Source organism: Dermacentor andersoni, chromosome 1 (genome assembly GCF_023375885.2).
Source record: "Dermacentor andersoni chromosome 1, qqDerAnde1_hic_scaffold, whole genome shotgun sequence".
Classification (NCBI taxonomy): Eukaryota; Metazoa; Arthropoda; class Arachnida; order Ixodida; family Ixodidae; genus Dermacentor; species Dermacentor andersoni.
In genome coordinates, this window is record NC_092814.1 from 233,256,700 (window position 1) to 233,274,607 (window position 17,908).

General features: G+C 46.5%; 1 protein-coding gene across 2 annotated transcripts in view; it reads left to right on the forward strand.

The window, feature by feature from the left end:
- The window catches only part of LOC126548498 (PH and SEC7 domain-containing protein 1-like), a 425,618-nt gene that overhangs the window by 346,890 nt on the left and 60,820 nt on the right, over window positions 1-17,908 (forward strand). For both annotated transcript variants that reach the window (XM_050196708.3, XM_050196709.3), the window contains exon 5: window positions 11,263-11,456. In XM_050196708.3, coding sequence (XP_050052665.1) covers window positions 11,263-11,456 — 194 coding nt within the window. The remainder of the gene's footprint in view (window positions 1-11,262; window positions 11,457-17,908) is intronic.

Here is a 17,908-nt window from a genome sequence, read left to right on the forward strand (position 1 = left end):
TCGCTGTACTCATTTGCTGAGTTACGAGGGGCGCCAACGCTCAGCGCAGGAACGGGCGCATAAAGGGCAAGCTACACGTACGCTTGCCGGCGCTCGAAAGCTCGCGCCCACGCTGCTCACGCATGCGCACGCAGATGGTGCAGGACAGATCGTACGCGTCGAAGCACTGCGACAGCCCAGATGTCCTCTCCAGACTGCATATATACTGCATACTGCAGTATATATATATATATATATATATACTGCATCTCAAAGTGCCTTGCAGCACTGCCGAAGGTAGGAGGCGTACACAGGCAATATCCTTGGGCTGCGGTATACAGTTCCCGCGGCGTAACTGGCTGATTATTCGCTGCACTAGAGATGTCTTTTTTTTTTTTTTTTTTGCTCGCTACATGATCGATGCGCTACAGCGATACTTGACATGTTGTGGCCTTTGCGCATGCGCGTCTTATACTGAGAATTACTGTGGCAGTGACCGCCGGTAACCGTAATAGCCACTCTAATCGTGATCACCCATATCAACATGGCAGCGCTCATACAGCGCCGACCACCCGCTTCGACCCTAATTCGCACTTGTTACTGGCTCTCCGCTTTGTCAGCAAGAAACAAGTGGCAAAATCCGTCATCGCTAAGTCTTGTTTGAAGCTGAGGTAAAATATTTGGTATGTTTTGCTGTAAAATTGAGAACAGCGGTATCCAGCGATCGTGCTGCGAAAAAAAAAGCCGTTTTTTTTTCCGGTGACGTACCATCGTCGTGTTTATTTATTATCTTTTTTTAGTTCACACATACATGTGCCCTAGATCTCGCTTCAAGAGGCGCACACTGGAAACGACTTTTTGTTCGCGAGATCAATCTGTATTACGCTCAGCCTTCAGCTTTGCGATAATACGCGTGAGCTCTGAACTGCGTAGGCCCGAATCTGTATTGTAAAAATGGAAAGGGGAAAGAAGGAAGAAACAAAACAGGGAAGGAAAAGAACAAGAAAAATTAAAGCACGCATCGTTCCGGGACCAGTTTTTCGCTCATTCTAACCCATATAAATCCTAGCCCATTCTCCAATAAAAGTAGTCGTTTACAGTATTCTCTTCTTGATTTTCCTTTTTTTTTTTTTCAAAGCAGTCATCTGCCAGTTCGGCCAGAGCTAATGTTTCCTTTTTGTATCCTCTTAATAGTGGTACCTTCTGTACTGATTAGTGTTTCAGGGAAGCGTGAGCGTAAGGGACAGCCATGTTATTTCGTCGTTGAAAACGCCCCGGCAAGTAAAATATGAGGTCAGCACTGTCTGAAAATAACGATTCATCTACTGCATTTGAGCAAGCCTTCTGTGGTTGAATCAAAATCAAAATAAATAAAAAAAAGACACTTATTTCGTACTGATTGCAGACGGCATAAACATTCGATGGAGTTTACTTCATTCTACCATCAGTAATCGTTTAATAAAAAAGTTGATTTTTCAGCGAAATCGTATGTAATAATTCGTGTCCATTCATTAGGGCACTTTTGTTTCGCAGATGGGTAAGGTATTGTTAAAGTTCCTTTTAATCATAATTATTTTTTTTTCTTTTAGAAAACTACTTTTAAAAATTCTAATTTGGGGAATAAAGCACTGTTCGTTGTGGAACATAATCGGTGGTTGGAGTCGCTTCTTTGACGTGGTGAACTTTTTAGTTAATAAAAACCTCATGTTTACTGCTATATTTCCTGGACCCCCAACCATCTTGCACGGGTTTCAGGTTTTGTGTCAGATGTTGCGAAGTGCGACGCAAGCGGCTTCGCATTTCTGAAAGATTTGGGCTTTTTAAATGTACGCTTTATAGAGTTCTAAAAGTAATGAAAGTATTATCATATTATACACTTGATGTGCATAAAACGGGCTCAGGAATTTTTCTGTTTATTAAGTGTTTCTTATTCGCCCATCACAAACGAAATGCCGGACAGAATGCCGTGAAACTTGGCATTCCTTAAGATGTCGGCCATGTACCTTAAAGCAATGCCATTATTTCATCTCAAAACGTTCGGTAGAAGTGCGCATAGTATTTCTGCGCATGTGTGTGTGTGAGTGTGTGTGCATAAGTGGGTGGGGGAGGGGAGTGCTAGCTTCGGCCACTCGCTCGTTCGAATCCTGAACATTGCGCGGTCGTTCGCAGCGACAATGGACCGCGCAAAAACCTAGCTTAAGATAGTGTAGCTATATAGGAGCCTCGTGGCAAAATTTGACATTTAAAGGACGAGCGGAAGCGTCACGAAAAGCTAGCAGACATAGCTGTTTTTCATACCGAAACTGGGGGGGGGGGGGGGGGGGACGCCGCCATTGCCGCTCGCTGGAAGCAACGCACGACCTAGAGCGCGCTGCTCCTCGCCGTGGCCTCCGAGATGAGGCGGCACACCGACAGACCTCGGAGGCGGCGCGTGATGAGGCTTACGCCATCGCGACAACTACCAGGCGTCGTCTGCTTAGGTGCTGTTTGCTCTGCAACGCTTGTTTTAAGCCGCCACATTTGCTCTGGATATATTCTCCGCATATCAAAGAGGAAACGGAGTTAGGATCATTAACGTTTACAAGCCCAAGTTATCGGTCACAGAAATTTCGAAATAGAAGAAAAAGGAGAATAACCCTCAACTCCAATTTTCGCGGCTCTATATAGATGCCACATTTCACTCTTCTGTGACATCATAGGGTGGCGCCAATAGCAGAAGGGTATTAGCGGAAGACGGCGCGCCATATATGTGCCAAGCCTACTCTGCCTGTATTTGACGGTGTTATACATGACCTCCGCAATCGGGCCTCGTGTGGGCCGATATCAGATGCCATGACGTCACTTTTATGGTTACAACAGCTTCCGCGAGGCGGCCGTTGGCGCTCCAAAGTTCTCGGCACATTGGTGCGTCGTTCCCATGGTTGTAACCGTGGCTGTGCGATACCTAAACTGGTTGCAAAGCGCAATGACGTAGTTTTTATCGTAGTGCTCGCAATATCGTGAGAACGTAAATCGCACATTGCTTTTTTAAGCCAATGACCGTAGCGCCACTCTTTGATGTCGCGTCCTGTCCGTCCTGTCTATCAAGTACGAAATCGCTGCATCGAGGAGATTTCATTGGTTCCGTTCAACAAGATTTCCATGGCGCGCTGCAGGCCCCCTTTAAGGCTGCTAAAGAAAGTATACAAATACTAGTCCTGCGGCTTTCAAGATTTCTGTTGTAATGTATGCTAGTCACTTATAACAAATTGAGCCAAAGGAACATCTTATTGTAGTTGGCCTTTAAAGGAACGTTGCTGCCACGCGTACAGAGCACCCTCTAGCGCGACCGAGACGTTCCTGCGGAGAAATATTTTCTGTTCCTGGGCTGTGAGTTTGTTAGCATTGTGTTGAAGTGAGTATGATCGAAAACGTAGTAAAGTTCACACGTATCCTGCCTACGACGAGTACTACCGCTTTAGATTATAATACGACGTTATGTGGTCGCAATGTGCCCTTCATCTCCCGAAATTACTGCCATCTTACTGTTCCTATATAGCCTTCCCCTGAAAGGCATGCTCATTTACCTCCGGTACCTTTCAGAGGCTGCGGCCGTCGAGAATTCCACCGTTTTACACTGGCCGAGATAATCCTTTTGGAAATGAAAGAAGTGGTTGTGGGGACAGACTGTGCAGCGTGATTCTGCTCTCTCTGAACACTTGACTGCTTGATAGACAGGGAAAAAGCTAATTATTATTATTATTACTATTATTGTTGTTGTTGTTATTATTATTATTATTATTATTATTATTATTATTATTATTATTATTATTATTATTATTATTATTAATGCTTTGGCAGTAGTTGTGAGCACGGGGAAGAAAAGGATAAAGCTCAGGAAAAGGTGCACACTGAGTCTGTCAGCCCAACAATCTTCCCACGTGGCGCATTCTTCTCCGTGGTCGTGCGGACGATAATTCCAATGCGGTTTTTCTCACTCAGATTCCTTTACGTTTACCATAGTGTTGGAAAACAGCCATAGCGCGGGTGCGGCATTTGGTGGCGATTATTTACCTTCGATTCTACGAGGGTGAATCAGAAAGTCATTGCCCCTATTTTTTATTAGCCAAAACAAGATACATACAGGTAATTACAAATATATGTACTATTCTGCGTACGTTACACTATTTTTTCACATAGTCCCCACACCGCTTCAGAGATTTGTCCCATCGCAGCACTAATTTTGAGACGCCCCTGTTGTAGAATTCGTCCGGCTGACTGGAACCACCGTCTGGCTGCTGTCTTGGCTTGATCGTTGCACGTGAATAGCTGTCCTTTCGGGAACTCCAGTGCACCTCAAACGTGGAAATTACTAGGGGCGAGGTCCGGGCTGTATAGTGGGTGATCCAGAAACGGGGGGAATGTTGTCCTCAGTCAGCGACGCACGCGGCCTTCCCGAACGTTCATTGCCATGCAAGTCTTCACGGCCTTTTGCGAGCCCACACCACCACCGCCTGGCACTTCTCAAAGCGAGACACATTTCCCCATATGTGGCCTGCATTTTCCTATGGATTTCGATGGACTTTCGTCCCTGGCTCCACAGAAAACGAATCACACTTCGTTGCTCGTAGGCCGTGGACGTGTGACGTGCAACCGCCATCTTCAACAACAGCCGTAATTTGGCTTTAAAAAAGAAAATAGGGACAAGGATTTTCTGATTCGCCCTTGTATAACTCCTGTCGCAACAGTAGCGTCGAGTAGTTCATCACGGCGATAACGCGGCGGCGTGGTTCTGCGAGCCAAAGGGTGAAAGAATGAGCCGGGAAAAGAATCGCTACAAAGTCAAGGCCCGGATATCGTAACGATGCTTTTCCCGATCCATTCATTTAGCCGACCCTTCGCCACAATGGCTCGCACGCCGCCGTTATCGATCGGTCACTCCTCGCGACGTATGATGAATAGGAAATAGAATTGAAGCTAAAGAGCCATTACAAATACGACTCCACTTTTTGTTTACTTGCGGCGTTTCTGATACGGTAAGCTTGTGTTGCAAGCAGCGGTGTTTTACTTAAGGGCAACGGGTTAACCGTTTCTTCTTCTTTTTTTTTTTCTTCGGCTTTTGTTCAAGCAACTGCCGAGAGTCTGGGACATATTCACAAAGCTTTCCTTTCGCAAAAGTTTTTTCCCAATGGCCGGCAGCCTTCGCTAATATGTCCGACGACTGGCTGGCATAATGTATTACGGAGGGTTCTAGCACGAGGATATCTTTATGAATGCGGGTCTTGGTAACTGAGCTCCCGTGTCCGCAGAGCAATCCAGTTTTAGCCTAGACTGGAAAAGTGCTCCGAAAACATCTACCTGCATTTGCATCACATTGGCTAAATCTAGCCATTATAATACGCGTTGCGTATAATGATGGGTTATTGGTAATCCGATCAAGTCAGCGCAAGACATTATTACTCGAATTTCTCGCGCATACCGTGTCGAGGACGTCATTGTGTGGGCAGTAGTTTCGTGAAATAAGCAGTTATTGATGCAAGAGCCCGCAACGACCTCCAGAGTATCCGCTTATTTTGTCGTTTTAATGAAGTCTAATCTGTTAACCTAAATAGTTTAATCTATTAATCTAAAAAATTATTTGAGTATCTCCAAGCGACTGCAAACAACATTACCTTGGTTCTGTCCAGCTATGTGGAATTCGCATATTTGTAAACTCTGGCTAAAGTTAGCTGGGAAACTCTGTATAAACACACGTAATCATATCGCACATATAAAGTATCATATGTCACACATAATACATACATAAAAATTAAATTAAAATGATACAAACTACGCGATCACGTTAATTAAGGTAAGTTCAGGTAGCGGTTTTGAACGCAGCGATGTTGGTTTCGTAAGCGACGCATGGGGGAATGTGATTCCAGTGGACGCTAGTTTTGGGAACGAAAATAGCATGAATACAGATTAGTGCGACTGTTTGGCACGCCTACTTTATGTTGATGGTCGTTGTGGGAGGAAATGCATGATGGCTGAATGAATGTGGAAGCACTGATGACAGCGATTATTTTATTGCGATGCCAATCATATGGACACTCCAGGCGTCGCCGTGATGTTCCTCCGTATCAAGTACATGTGTAATATGATCGCGGCGGCGCGCCGTCTGCTGTAGGTACGAGGGAAAGCATGCGAGGGTAAGCCGATGCTTGGTGCAGCGGCGCAGGGGAATTCGGTCGCCGCTGCTGCCGCTCTTCATCGCGCCAGCGTTCTGACAGTGTGTGCCCGCGGTCATCGATTGAGGTGTGTTCATGTTTGCCTGTGCGCTCGTGACACCGTGCTTATTAATTTAGTCCGTAAGCGGATGTTTACAGCAGTTTGTACAACTCATAAAACTACTCACCTTACTGCGTGTTGCTGTGTAATACTTTTATATCGCAATCTCTGCTTCGCCTTTCGGGCGAAACTTCGCTTTTATGAAACAGGCAAAGGCGTGAGGCACGCGGACGTAATGAAAGATTCGATTTTATTTCGGTGACACCGGCACTGCGGGAATAGTTCGTAAGGGTGAAACGTGCGGAGCGATTTCTAATTTTACGAAATGGTGTTTTACGTGGCAAAACTACGATCTGATTATGTGGCACGCTATAGTAGGGGACTCCGGAAATTTGGACCACCTACGGTTCTTTAACGAGCACCTAAATTGATGTACAAGGGTGTTTTCGCATTTCGCCCCCATCAAAAATGCGGCCGCCGTGGCCGGGATTCGATCCCGCGACCTTGTCTTTGACAGCCAAACGCCATAGCTACTAAGCAACCATGGCGGGTGAGCGATTTCGAATGGCTTCTGTGCTAAGAATGAATGAGTGTGTGGGTGCCATACTGATTAAGGATATTCTAGTTTTGGTCAAAATATAATTTTCTACGACAACTTTAGATTAAGCTGAGAATGTGAGACCTTTAATTTTAAGGTAGCTTAATGCGCGATTAGTTTGACTTATGTACTGTAAGAGTTGGGGTTGGGCATGAAATAGGTGGTAGCTGGCCCATGCCGTTGTCCGACTCATCCACGCTAAGGACGTTGTTGAAGGGAGGGACTTGTTCTCATCGAGAACGAGGAATATGGGATTTATTTACAATATCTACATGAAGTGTGGAGAACGTTACATTTCATCAGTCTAGCATGACTGAAAAAGAAAGCACGCCAAGACGAAGCACAAATCACAAAGCACACTCCTAGCAGCCGGCAAACTACTGTTTAAAAACCCTCTGTCCTCCCTAGATCCTTAAGTGACGGAAAGCTGCCGTTCAACCTTCGACCAACGGGAGCGTCCAAAGTCATCGTATTTTCTATTTTGCATCATTCTTCTACGATGGATTTTAATGTTCATAGTATTCGTCATTAGTCATCGCCATAATTTTATAGCACGTAGATTTTACGCACTTTACTGCGACTATTTTTAGGCCCCTTTACAGCCAAGTCACATCTTCTTCACAGAACTCATCATTCCACCGCGAAATCACTAACACTGTCTTGGCGCTCTTTGGCCATATCTGGCCCTTGCGCCACTTAACCATACACATTCATTCATTCATTCGAGGGGGAGGGTTCACACACTCACTTCCGCACTTTGGTTTCACTGAACACACCGAGGTGAGATGGTTCTCGTAGACAGGGGTTGATACGCTTGACCCCAAGCAGGCGCCTCTTGATCCCAGAGCTGACCCCGCAGCTAGCCGCCGCGTCGGTCCATTGGCTGTGACGACTTCTGGGGCCCGTGAGAAAGCACCGCAAAACACCTTTTTTCCAGGAGTTACCTTGCTCCAAGCAAACCGTGAAGACGACAGCGAATCAACTAACAATACTCGGTCCGCCGAACGTGGCTAGATATGCCGGCGCCGTTGGGCTGTCGAGGAGGCGCATTGTTGTCTTTACAAAGCGACTCGTCGCAGCGGGCTCGGAAGGGTTCGGAGTTCGCTTCTCCGAAGATGGCCAGCCCCCGCAGGCCTACCGTAACAGTACTTAGCGTGCATTTGCCTAGAAATATCTTTGGATATGTGCGCGCCAAGGTAGTTGTACGTTATTTTTTGCTAGTTTAACGTTGTTACTAAACACATTGTATAATATGACAAGTGCGATGAGTTTTTCTCGTTAATTTGCATTTGTTAGTACTTGGTTTCATCAACCAGCGGTCACAAAGAGATCGGATTGAAGAGCGGAATGGTCCATTTAGGTGTTAAAATTCACGATATATGACAGTGTCACAGTCACCGGCGAATAATCTTCATGAAGAAGATATAGGGTAAATAGTTAATGTAAATTAGAAAGAGCAGGGTGCCTAGAACTGAACTTAGCGCGGACTCTTGTGTGAGTTTGTACGACTTCATTGTGTATAACTGCACCGCACGAAAAAGCGTGGAAACAAGTGCAGTAAAAGATACGACAAGCGCTGACTTCTCACTGAAATTTATTGTGCACACAAAATGAAAATGGAAACATCAGTGAACGCGCGCATGCGCGCACACATGCGCGGGCGATAGGGTTCAGGGGGTACGACAATGGATTTTTTCTTCAGATTAGCTTCGCTCTTGAGCAACGCACGTGTCGCCATTTCTGTGAATTAGGATGCTTCCTCAATCTCAGTCTGTTAATTTATCAGCGAGCTTACAGACAACCAAGGCGTCAGATAAGACTGGTTCACACCCGCATTCACGGCACTGTGACGCAAGGTGAGAACGGGCGGTCCCTTGAGCGAGCTGTGGTGCTCTCTGAGCCGAATGTTTATGCACCGGCCCGTTTCTCCCATGTAACGGCTTCCGCAGACGAAAGGAGTGCCATGTACCACCACACATCTGCAGGGAACAAAATTAATTTCATCTTCGAACCTTGTGGGACGCCTGTTGCGTTACTGGTCGTGGAGTGTTTATCATTGGCAGTTACGAATTGCATGCTGTTACATAGGAAACATTCTTTCCATTTTACAACATTAGGGCCCATATTAAGAATGCTTAATTTCAGATGTAGTAAGCTGTGACAAACGGAATCAGATGCCTTATTAAAATCAATAAAAATGCAGTCGATTTAGTATGAAAGATCGGTGGCTGAGAATAAGTCATTTGTAAAGGATATCAGGTACGTTTCGCGAGGGTTCTTTTTTTTTTTTCCTGAAGCCATGTTGTAAATTTCTGCATTATAATCTATCACTTGTACTTCGCTTTCTGACGTGCATGCGGAGGAGAGTGCACGCCTGTACATAAGAGCTTCCGTTTTGAAAGGGCCGAGTGCAGTCACTAACCTTTCCTTAACGACCAAGGAAAGCTGCGGCTGTCTGACAAGTTCAGTGCAGTGTTTCGTAATTTCCCCTGCGAAAATAAAAGTTAATGGGTGGTTGTTTCTCGTTTACGTTTTCTGTTATCGCGCCTCCCTGAGAATGCTCGGACACCCTTCTCAGCAGCTGAGCGCCACTTTCGCGAATATTATGGCGTGTAGCCGTTATAGGAGGGATTCGATATGGGCTGAGCATACAGACGTTCTGCGAACTAAACTATAAAAGTTCAGAGAAAGCAGGAACAGATCTCGATTTATTTGTGATCGCGTGGTTGCCGCCGAATGAAGAGGAAGAATACGGCAAGGAGAATAAATAAGTGAATAAATAAATGCCCGGCGTAAGGAAGAACGTGTCCTTGACGTTTTGTTTCTTGGCGCAGCGCAGAATGCACATGGTCTGCACTTTGTTTCACCTGGAGTCTGGGATGTGTTCGAGCAGTTTCCTTCGTTTTCTCCTCTCGCTCGGTGCCGCGGGGTCTGTTGGCGGCCAGTGTCTGTTGTTTATCCGTGCATGTTCTTCGATGTGCATAAATAAGTGTGGGAGAACTCTCCGCAACAGATAAGAGCGTGTGCGCGGGCTTCCTCTGCGGGTCCTCTGACGCTGCGGATTGTTAAATAGCCTTGCGCGATAAACCTTGTTCTTATTTTCCCAGTTTTATTCTAGCGCTCTGGGTACACATGATATAGTTTTGCGTATGCAAAGCCTCCAAACGGGTCCGTGCGCCGTTCAGCATCCCGCATGTTTCATTTCGCCGTGACAAAATAACGAATAAATCAAATAAAGCTTAATTTGTTTTCATCGTCATTGTCATCGACATAATGTGGCTTAAGGATAAGAAACAGACCACATGCGCGTATGTGTTCGGGGTTCTTGCTTTTATAGAGCTTGTAATTTGAAACTTTATTGATGACGCTTTGTGATTCGTTTTGGAAAGCGCGAGTGGTTTCAGTTATAACTCGATTGCCGAGGTGCTGGGCGTCGCGTAGAAATTGCGAACAGCTGGCCCCGGCTCTGCCATGTTGAATAGTCACCCATAGTAACTAGCGAAGCCAATTCAGACAATGGAACCAGTTCTTGGCTACATTGTTTGTTGAGCCGGCATTGTTGGCACATGGCATCGAGCTTGTGCAGGACTCCGGCGCGTGCAGAGTATTACACAGTCGTGCCTCGTTATTAAACAAACCCTTGTTATCGGCTACTTGAATTACGGCAAACTTCTGCGGGGCGGAACTTTTCTATTGCATCAGCATGCTCCTCGCTAATATGAAAATTGGCTGTCCGCACAATGGACATGGAGGTAGTGAAGTGAGCAAAGCCCATCGACTCCCCTGTAAGTAATTAAGTGTCGTTAAAACTGACGACTCAGGCGTGAGGGGTAGTCTGACTACATTTAGCATACATTCGTCGTCGTCATGTTTTTATCGACTGTAAGACTCGCGTTCTTCAACTGCGCTACTCCTTCCAACACGCCACGCATCGTCACGTTTCATAGCCCGTTTCACCGTTACCATCTTACCTTGGGTGCCGAACAACTTTTGTTCGTAAGTCTTGAGCTGTCGGCTAGGCGGCGGCAAACTCTCTTCCCCGACCGGCTCATCTGGAGCGGCAGCTGGGATTGCGGCGCCGCTTCATGTGCTTTTGGACGCCTGCTCACCGGCCACCGTCTTACGTTTGCCTGGCGGTAGAATATCAGCCTTGCGATACAATGGATCACGATCGGTGCTTCACGGTGTTCCTGACTGCCCTAACAGCTCGCTCATTTTGGCTATCAAAAAAGTGAGAGTGCAACTGTGGTGTGTTTATTAGCTTTTGTGTCGGGCTTTGAAATTTTGCTTGCGCTTATTAAGTGTATTGTGGGCAGTGCGTGGACGCCTTGGCGCTGGTAGCGCGGACTCGAAAAGAGGGGGAGTGATGGAGTTGCATGTGCGAGGCCATTTACATGCGGGGGCTGTGCGCATTGACGCCCGTTGTTTTTCCGCAGCAACGAGTTCGCGCGGGTGGTGGCGGAGGAGTACCTGCGCTTCTTCGACTTCACTGGACGGCCCCTGGACGCGGCGCTTAGAATGTTCCTGCACCGGTTCTGCCTCATCGGCGAAACTCAGGAGCGCGAGCGTGTCCTCGTCCACTTCTCCAAGCGCTACCTCGATTGCAACCCTGGCGCCTTCAAGTCTCAAGGTACGCCGCCCTCCTCCATAAATTTCGTGATGCAATGGTGGGAGACCGGACGTACGTGCTTCGGCGCCGGCAACCAAAACCAGGGTGTTGGTTTAAGCCGCTCCACCATAGCCGGCCACGCCCGCTTTCGAAAGTGGCCGTGGACTGTAGCCACTAAAGCTTGCGCATGCGGCCTATCGATGGCCGTATTCCGGCAGAGGCATTTTCAGACATATTCGTTTGGCAGATTGGTGTATTGCGCTTAATGTAAAGGAAGGAAATTGTTTATATATCTTTCTGTAACTTTTATGTCGCCATATTTTCTTCTTAGCCTATCGCCAATTTGTCCGAGGTGTCATTTTATGACAATCTCAACAGCAGCCGCTATGCGTGAACAATCGACTACCTCCCCAAGGTAGTAAATTGCAGTACGCTCGATTGGCAGTGCACGCTGTCACGACGCACGGGGTAGCTGTCGCTTCTTATTTTTAATATGTCGTGGGTTTCCCCCCCAGCGGTGAGGAGAATGTACATGAAAAATGCCCTTTTGTAAAGGTATTTTTTACTGTCTACGTTTACTTTACTATCTACATTTAGACCTGGTGTAGCCGTTTGGTGCTCAAACATATGGACCAAGAAGACTACTTGAGGGAAATGGCACTACCTTGTGCACAGTAGCTGGAAGAGGGCCTATGTGGCGTGATTTAACTACATTTCTTTTTTGTTAATATTCAAGCTATGTTTGCTTACTCATTTACCGATAGCAGGGTGACTGTTCTTCATATTTCTATATTCTCTCATCCCTTGCTCCCCTAGCAGTATGCCAGTAACTTCTCTCGCAGCGCTTGAAACAAATGGCTGCTTTCTTCTCAATTGTTAATGTTTCGCCCTCAACTGCATGGCACCAGTCCGAGATACTTCAGAAACTCTATATAGCAGTTTTCAGTTGCTGTATTGCACACTCGCTGATGTTGGTAGTCACCATGAAAGTTCTGTTTAGCAAAAAAAAAAAAAATGTACAGTTCAGGATTTTTCACATTGCACCTATGGAAGGACTAACCAAGCAATTCAACATCGTTCAGGACCTCTAGATGTGCAGGTTGACTGTGTTCAGCTAATTGGAAAAGTACTATATTTGAAAAGAGAATTTAAGAGATAAACTTTTTAATGACTTCCCTTAGGCAAGTGATTACATAAAATGCATTTCAGCCACTACAGCGTGGGTATTGCGCAACATGAAATATATGTGTCAAATCTGTGTTCAGTGCGCATTGTCAGGATTGGGGGCTCAATCCCATCGCTCGAGATCCGTTGCCAAGATTGGAGTCCGGCATGAATTCGAAGGTAGCTGGCCCATGCCGTCGTCCAACTTAAACACGCTGAGGACGTTGATGAAGGGAAGAACTGCTTCTCATCGAGAACGAGGAAAATGGGTTTATTTACAGAAATTAAATCAGTCTAACATGACTGTTTAAGAAAAAGAGTGTCAGTCCAACATGACTGCTCCAGAGAAAGTGTGTCAGTCCAACCTGACTGCACGAGAGAAGTGTGTCGAGCCTCCGCCCAACAGCCGTTTTTAAACGCTCGGTCCTTCGGCGATACAAGGCAGCGAATGTTCGTTTCGTCATCGCAAAACTAGCCGCCTCCCGCGACAAGGTGACGCACACACACACACGCAAACACACAGGTGCGAAGGACTGGAGCCGACGACAGAGGGGAGTCGTTCCGCAGTATTGTCTACGCTCACACACACGCAAACACACAGGTGCGAAGGACTGGAGCCGACGACAGAGGGGAGTCGTTCCGGGAAGCTCGGAGACATTCTGGGTAGCTCGTTGTCCCGCTGCGGCTTGCTCATGCGTAGCAAAATCAGGTTCGCACTGGGGACCTCGGGTACAATAGTTCGTCCGTCGAACCCGTTTCGTCACAACGGCGATGGGGCTGGTGGATGGGGGCGGTTTTCAGCACAAAGCCCGCTTCTTCGAACGCAGTCTTGCTGCAGCGACGGAGAGTGGGGGATGCGCGCCTTGTCCCCCAGTCGTAATTGGGTGGCAATTTTTCCTTGCAGCTCGCCATTCTTAACAGCATCCACATTGTGTTGCATGGGCTTGCCGCTTTACATGAACGGTACAGTGCAGGGGCGCTATCACGTAAAGCTATTGCAAGCTTTGCTTTTCCAATTCTGCAATCAGCCCTCCGCGATTGGTCAAAAACTTTTTTGTGCCACCCCCACTTCGCCTGCCAGTCACGCGACATCACGTAAACCGCGATAGCTCTCCATCTGATATGACATGTACACTCTGATTATGCATGATTGGACTGAACAAAAGAAAAATAGTAATTTCTGGTTCGACGCCTTTTCGCCATTAGCCCTCGCCTATTGGTCAAAAGTTTTCAGGCTGCACCCGCTTCACCTGCCTGTCATGTGACGTCAAAAAGCCGCGAAAACTAACCGCATCAAAGGGACATGTACGCGTTAAAGATACATTAATATGTCGAACAAAACTGAATTTTTTTCTCTGAATAGCCGCAGGTTGCCCCGCTCCGAAAGGAATAAAAGATGGCTGCCGCAGATTGCTCAGGCACTGACTACTCGCACCTGCCGGAGAACAAGGGTTCATATGCGTACAATAAAACTTTCTGCGTTGCCGTGTAACGTTTTAAAGCACCTTCAGCATATTTATACAACCTCGCTCAGCCAACTTTTCTTTACTGAGGATCCTTTTTAGCGGAGTTCTTAACCTTCCGTTGCATGCCGCCGCGATTTTCGACCAGCCATCGCAAGCTAAGTAAGGGGAAACTGACCTATCGCAGACGCCGGCACCACCTTCTTCACCCGGTTATCAATTTTCAGTGCACTGGCTCGGCCCCATTGAATCCCTCTCGACTTGAGCGTGCCTCTCACCTCTTATCAGCCAGTTAGATAAGACAAGCCGCTCAGTGTAGGCAATGTTATTCATTTTTGAAGCAAACAAAAGTGACCGCCTATAAACGAGGAGAGCGTTTTATTGGTCTGTTTAGACAACCCTGCGGTTCACCGCCCGACGCTTGCGTCGGCGGTTGCACAAATTCGACGTCAGGAGATTGGAATAAACACATAGTGGAGTAGTCTTACGTTATAGAGCCCCAGATCCGAACGCCGACTTGTATAGTGACCACAGCATTTTTTTCTTCTTTTTTGACATCTACGTGGCACAGAAAAATATTTCTTTTTTGCTGCATTAATATGCCTAACTTGAAATACAGTCGACCCCGGCTCGAACTCGAAAGGAATCGCGAAATAGTTAACTAAGTCGATAATTCAAAATATAAATTATGCATGTCTGAAGCTTATTTGAAAACAGCACACATCTCGGATATAGTATAAATGAGATCGCGAAAAACGAGATTTACTACTTTATTTCTCCAAGGCCGTGTCGAACACAGAAGAGTTCACTTAATTTTTGCATGCGAATGATGCAAATCACTGCGAGTGATTTGCATCATTAGTAAAACCCCTTAAAGTAGATTAGTAGATTAGATTAGTAAAACCCCTTAAACTTCGTAAAGTAGCGACACTCCCTTCCTCCACCTTCATTCCTCCTCGTTTCTCCTCTTTCACGCTTCCTCCTCGACCGTGGCGCCGCCTACACCGCTCGAGCGTAGGAACGGCGCCAACATGCGCTCCTCGCCACTTAGTAGACTGTTCTCGAGCGAAAATGGCGCTGAAGCACGGCGCGAGGGCCCACGTGATGCTATTAGGCCAATAGCGACGTGGCCTCGGCCAGAGCGTGCGAGGAGGAGGTGGCATTCTTCAAAGCGTGGCGCTACTTTACGAAGTTTAAGGGGCTTTACAGATAAGCGCGTCTGCTCTTGTAGACCGGGCGCGGATGCGCATGGTGCGGCTGACGGCTGCATATCTGCCACGGGGCAGATATGCGGCCGTCATACATATAGGGTGTAGGACCCCCCACCCCCCCTCGATCCTCCGAAATAAAATCCTGACTACACCCGTGGCTTGAACAGCTCAAAAGTTTGCATGCAAATGCGCATTACCTTGCAACAAAATGCGGTCCAATGTTCTTCAGCATACATATGAAGTTTTCTCGCCGAGGCCGGAAGGCAAAAATGTTTTAAAAGGCGTTTAAAGAAAACTTCACACACGTATGGTGGACAATTATGTGAGCGCATTTTGGCTGCCGAAACCAGATGAATAATGATCGTCGCGAAGAGAACTATCGTGCCTGCAGTTATGTCAGTGACCATTAACCGTGGTCGTCATACATCACTAACTGTTGTTCACAGCAGCTGCGCGCTTTCGGTGTATGCGGTGCAGACACATAGATTTTAATGCATTCGAAATGTTCATATGCGCACATTTTATGCAAAGCTTTTATGCAAACTTTATGCAAATTTTTAAGATTCCCTCATACCGCAAACTAAACAGCTGCTTCGTAGCAGGAAATCTGCAAGTGCAAAAAGATTCAAGATGCACGAGCTTTTAAATCCGATTTATTTCGTACAAGGCAATGGATGAGCAATGGCTGGAGCCAGCAGTGGAAGAGTGCTGGTTCTTGGAGCCTTGGGGGGCAGAATTCAAAAAGCAACAAGCTATTAAGAGTAACAGCAGTTCTTTTTTATTCCACTAATCACATAAGATGGCAAAGATGCAAAGTAATTATTCACACATTGCAGTCTGTAATATGCCAACACATTTTTATTTATCTCTTCATACTACTCAGGCTAATTTACTATAACACAACGCCTATTAAACATACAAAAATAATTTTACATTCCTCACGTCGACTAAGGCCGATCGAACAAGCAAGATATTAAATGGAGTGATTGCTGAAACCATCACAGCTGTCTCATAAGCGGGACCCGCACAATGTTTTCGCATACTACAAAACAATGAACACTATTACATCAATCAACGTTGCAGGAAAAATCAGAACGCTGACAAAAAATTTTTGAAAAGAAGAGAGTAGAAAAGAAGATGAGTGCAGTGGGCAAACTGTATCTGCTTGTGTTTACTCTGTTTTGAACACACTGTTCTAGACCTGCATAGTTAGAACAATCATACAAGCAACACAGCGAATTTGATGAGTTGGTAAGTTAACATTCTTGGCCCCATATGTACAGCGCGACACAGACATGTCGTTCATTATTTGTCCCATGTCTTGTGTTGCGCTGCACATATACACCAAAGATCATACAAGTGAACAACCTTTCATGCCAGGCGTACGCATTTCAGCGTGTACAGAAGTGTTACTTGAAATAAATGCTGCTTTAGTGTAAACAAGCCAAATTCACCTCTGTAAACAAGGCAAACACACCTGGCATATCCTAGTGCCTTTCGGAGCCGACCGGTCTCGGCCCATACACAGTAGCCATACCGGTCTGAAGCACATGTCTGTCCATCCATTTGCCATCTTCCGTGCAGTTTGTGCAGTTTAATTGGTGTGCTGCACCCCGTCATACTGGAATAAAAGTGTCAAGATGTGTTTCGTATCACTTCACAAAAGTCCTTAACTTAATATCGTTGAATACCGTACCTGCAACCTGGAGCCGATTAATAGAATGCGCTCTTGATGGTCCGCTGATTGCAAATGTTGATGGCACTGACAGAAATGGGTCGGCGTCGCGCCTGCGTAGTTGGCTTCGCAGCGGTGCAGTTGAGCATTTGATGTCATTTTGTACCACGTGATAGCGCTCGGCGAATAGAGGTGCGAGCGGCGCCGGAAAAGTTATGCCCAACTCTTCTCCCTGCGGGAGCAGGAATACTAAGGCACCCTAATCACACTCGCCCTCCCTTGGGTAATCAGCGGTGGGTACAAAGGTCACTCCAGCAGAGATGGCTCGTGGTTTCATGTGTACTGTGTTCTCGTGCACCTAGTGTTGGAGGCTGTGATCTGAAATTTCGAAGACACGTTGAAGCTAGAGGCAGCACACAGCGATCGCTTGCCGCTTCTGAAGAGAGTGTCAGCGACAATCAAGTGAGAACTGTTCTTGTTTAGCTGTGCGTGCGTGCCACCATGCTTGTTAATCTAGTTTGTAAGCGAATGTTTTCTGCAATTTATACGGCCGATAAAACTACGAACCTTACTTCGTATAGCTGTCTAATAATTTACTATCGCAATCAATATTTCACCTTTCATGCTAAACTGCGAGTTTTTTATTTAGGAGAAAGTAGAAAGGGACATAGTGCGGAAACGAACTAGCTTGTATAGATATGCGCCAAGCCGCCGCCAGCGGACTTCTACCGCAAATCGCACGTGAACGTGCCTCACGTGTCTGTTGCAATACGCGGTTTACGACTGATTAGCATACGTCAGCAACGAGTTGATCTAGGCAGGCACTGTTAGATTCGAAAGTTACTTTCAGCGTGCAGAATGTCAGAGTTCATTCCTATTCATGTGTAACCCTGCTTGCATGAATGAAACGCATTCACCGCGGACCCACGAGTCGCACAGCGATGAGTCTTGTGTGCCGCT